Here is a 3,754-nt window from a genome sequence, read left to right as displayed (position 1 = left end):
GAGTCACTGAAAGTAGACAAATGTCCTTTGTCTTAACTGAGATTCTGTGCCACTTGGGGACAGGGGAAATCTAATAAAGAGAGGTTTGGATTTCTTCCTATGGAAGAATATTTTTTAAGTAGCATGGAACCAGAAATTTGATTTGACTCAGAATGAAAACTAAGAGGAGAGAGAGGAATAAAAAGTTTTCTATTAATCTTTCTCTTAAACACCTCTCTTCTTTCTATAATTGTACCTCTATGTACTCTTCCCTTCTCGTCATTCCTCAGGGGGCTACATCTGCCTCACCTCCAAAATTTAATACCTGCCTCCCTAAGATTGACATGTTCCATCTATTAGTAATATAGTAATGCATAAACATAAAAACCATTTTGCCCCTTATAAGGTAGCTTGTGCCTTTGTATATATGTATATTTAACCATTATCTTTTATGCTTAGCATGACCTCAATACATCCACTGTAGGAATTAACCAAAAAGAGGGAAAGAGAAGCACAACTATAGAATTAAAAGCTGAACCAAGCATTAACAAAACCTTCAGAGCAAAAACAGGATCCTCTTTGATCTTTGGCTCAAACTCATATTGTTCTTCTGACGATAGGAAGTTGCTGCTGTCCTCAAAATAATGTAGAACTATGTTGAAAAATGTTGACTGCCACGGAAACATTATTAAAGTACTTGCTGTAGACTAAAATTTTAAATTTTGCCTTATCAAAATGTCTTAGCATGGCTACCTTTTCATAATGGTTCAGCGAGTCATAAGTCATTTAATGTTGAAGCATGCTGTTTGTTCTCTTATATTCATTGCATTGAATTAAAAATATCAAATTGACAGTAATGTATAATAAATTTGTTATTTTTACTTGGCTAGATAAATAATATAATTATATTTCCTCTAAACAGTCTCAAAAATGATAGTAAAAGAAAAAGAAAACCTTTTAAAAGAACTTTTCAGCTTTAAGTGGAAATAATATAACCAAATTTTATAAATTATATAAAAGTTGACATGGAATTTTTTTCCGTTACTTATATGAACTAATTTTCCTTTATTCTATTTTTTCCATAGGACAGATCTATTCAGAAATGATCCACAACTTGCTTCGTCCAGTCTTGCAAAGCAAAGACTGTAATTTGGTTCGATATAATGTCATCAATGCATTGCCCAATACAGCTGACTCACTCATTGGGAGAGCTGCACATATAGCTGTTCTTGATTCAGAAATATTTTTAGAGAAATTCTTTCTGGTTGCTGCCCTCAAATATTTCCAATAAGATAAAAACATTGTTAGAGACTTGACAATTACCTCATTCAGCAATGATTCAACTAATGTATTATATTAAACTATAGATGCTGGTAAGTTCTAAGAAATATTTATATCTTTTTATATGGAAGATAATTTATATCATCCATGTGTAGAGCTTTTTGAACATCAACTTTACTTTCTAGGTAATGTGGCTGTGCAATATTTTTTTAATTTTATCTTTTTACTTTTCTATTTTTCATATATTTTGCTACATAAGTATTTCAGTGAAATTTAAGCCCATATGTATGTCTGATTATTTATTATTGGCTTTCAACAATTCTTACATCAGATTCATATTAGAGGCCATTATTGCTAGAATAGCATGAAATTTTAAATTTTATAGTACCGGGGTATATTCAGTTAATTATAAATTTTACTTTTAATATTTTACTCTGTTTTAACTGGAAAGAAAATTATAGCTGCTAAAATATATTTTTTGAAATCAACTCTTTAGCCCTGCCAAACCAGGTAGTTCATATATGACAATGTTATAAAAGTTTTCTATAAAAAGTCATTGTTATTGTTGCTATTAAACATATGTCATGCCTATTAAAATATATTTTCTACTGGTGATTTCAACATTCTTTTTCACATTGCCTTTTATTACTGGAACTTTTCATGTTCATGTTAGCAGCATCTAGAAATTTTTGAATGTTTGAATGCCCTCTGCTTTGATTTAGTTGGAATTTTGCTAAATTTGGTAATGTTGCTTGAACTTTCTGACTACATTTCTTTAACTTTTTTCATGGACTTCCTTATATGTACATAATAATTAAATGTTGAAATTTGTGAAATACTTTTATGAATTTAGATAATTTTTAAATTGTTAAAATTCGTTGAACTAAAAAGATGTAAAAATAATTCATGCTAAAAATGGAACAAAATAATTAACTTTATGTGTTTGGTGATACAGATGCAAATGTTTTTGATATATGGAGATGTTAAGTCTTTTGACTTTACTAAAGGTGCTTAATAGCATTAAATTCACTATTTTCTTTCCTGTTTTACTTGTGAAAATAATAATACACTAAGGGCGAATAGAAGGCCTGTTTGGATTCACCAGTTGTGATTGGACAGAAGGTTTTTGTAAATATGTATTGTATAATTGATGCATGTTTATTTTTAGCATTGTGTTATTGCCCCTTGTTAATAAATGAACAAATGACTATCTAGAGGAATAGCTAAAACACTTGCTTGTTTTCAGAGTACTAGAAGTATATTTTTATTTATAATCGAATAGACTATATTAATTAACTCTATAGACCAGCCTGATTGTGTAACTTATAGTCTTTGTAAAGTATTTTTATAATTCATATCTTTTACATATATATTAAGTAGTTAAAATTATTATTTCATTGATTGCTCTCCATAAATCTTTATTTTTAAAAAAGTACTTGAAAATTCAGTGAAATAACTAAACAATAATTTGCCAAGTTCATTTTAACTGGAAAATGTAAATATATGCATTATCCACCATGTATTTTTTGCCACACACAGTTTTTATATTCACATAGGTTGGCTCTGAGTTTTAAATATCATGCTTATCTAAGTTTGAATAACCTTCCAGGTTAATCAAAGGATTCATTCTTACTCATAATCATATACTTGTATTTAAGGGTAAATTGCTCTTATGATCATATTTAGTTAATTGGTGTTGGTTGTTTTAATAGTTTTAAAAGCACATCAATGATCATGGTTTAAAATCTAACAGACTTCACTTCTGGTTTATCAGAGAAACTATGATATGCTATTCATGTCCTAATTCAGATTGCAAGGGTGGAGTAGAGAAACAATTATCTGAAACAGTATAATTGACTCTTAGAGATGTAGCTCATAGAAGTACATAACCAATAAGGATTCTTGATTGCAAACAGCAAAAAAACAATTGTGAATAACTTAAGCAGAAAAAAAATAATTCATTGGAAGAATATAAGGCAGCTCACAGAATTGATGAAAAGGCTGGAGAGCCAGCTTTGGAAAACAGAAACCAAAGGAAGCTAGATAACCAAAATTATAGCCAAGTTCCAACCTCGAGAAGATCTGGAAGTTTGTGTATACTTTAGGCAGTGATGCCTCTGAAAACTGGATTCCAAACACTCTGTTTATTTGCATCACTCATTGCAGATTCAGCATCTGGTGGGAATGTCCAGTTGACCAAGCTTATTTGTCTTGTGCCAGCACTCAGTCTGTCAGACATCAAAGACAGCAAGTATATCTGACCTTCTCAGCTTCCACAGTAGAAGATGGGATTATTTCTTCTACTAAGATTCACTAAACATGTTATATTATCTATGGGTTTGATGACTCAGCACCAAATATAAAAACATATCAGAGCTCTATCTATCATACTCCATTTCTTTGTCTTTACAGCATCTACATATACCACTTCTCATATATACACCTTTAAAATGCTTCCTCTTCTGGTTTTTATCTTAATAGTTTGGAACCCAAA

At 30.3% G+C, this 3,754-nt stretch overlaps 1 protein-coding gene across 1 annotated transcript in view; it reads left to right on the top strand.

Moving 5' to 3' along the window:
• FAM135A (family with sequence similarity 135 member A) overlaps positions 1 to 2,489 on the top strand; it is a 95,498-nt gene extending 93,009 nt beyond the window's left edge. The window contains exon 23 of the mRNA XM_023531212.1: positions 1,065 to 2,489. Within this exon, the coding sequence (XP_023386980.1) occupies positions 1,065 to 1,270 (206 nt within the window). The 3' untranslated portion in view covers positions 1,271 to 2,489. The remainder of the gene's footprint in view (positions 1 to 1,064) is intronic.
• The last annotated feature ends 1,265 nt before the right edge of the window (positions 2,490 to 3,754 follow it).

Source organism: Pteropus vampyrus, unplaced genomic scaffold (genome assembly GCF_000151845.1).
Source record: "Pteropus vampyrus isolate Shadow unplaced genomic scaffold, Pvam_2.0 Scaffold64, whole genome shotgun sequence".
Taxonomy (NCBI): domain Eukaryota; kingdom Metazoa; phylum Chordata; class Mammalia; order Chiroptera; family Pteropodidae; genus Pteropus; species Pteropus vampyrus.
Note: the sequence above shows the minus strand (reverse complement) of the source record. Positions and strands in the feature narration are given on the sequence as shown.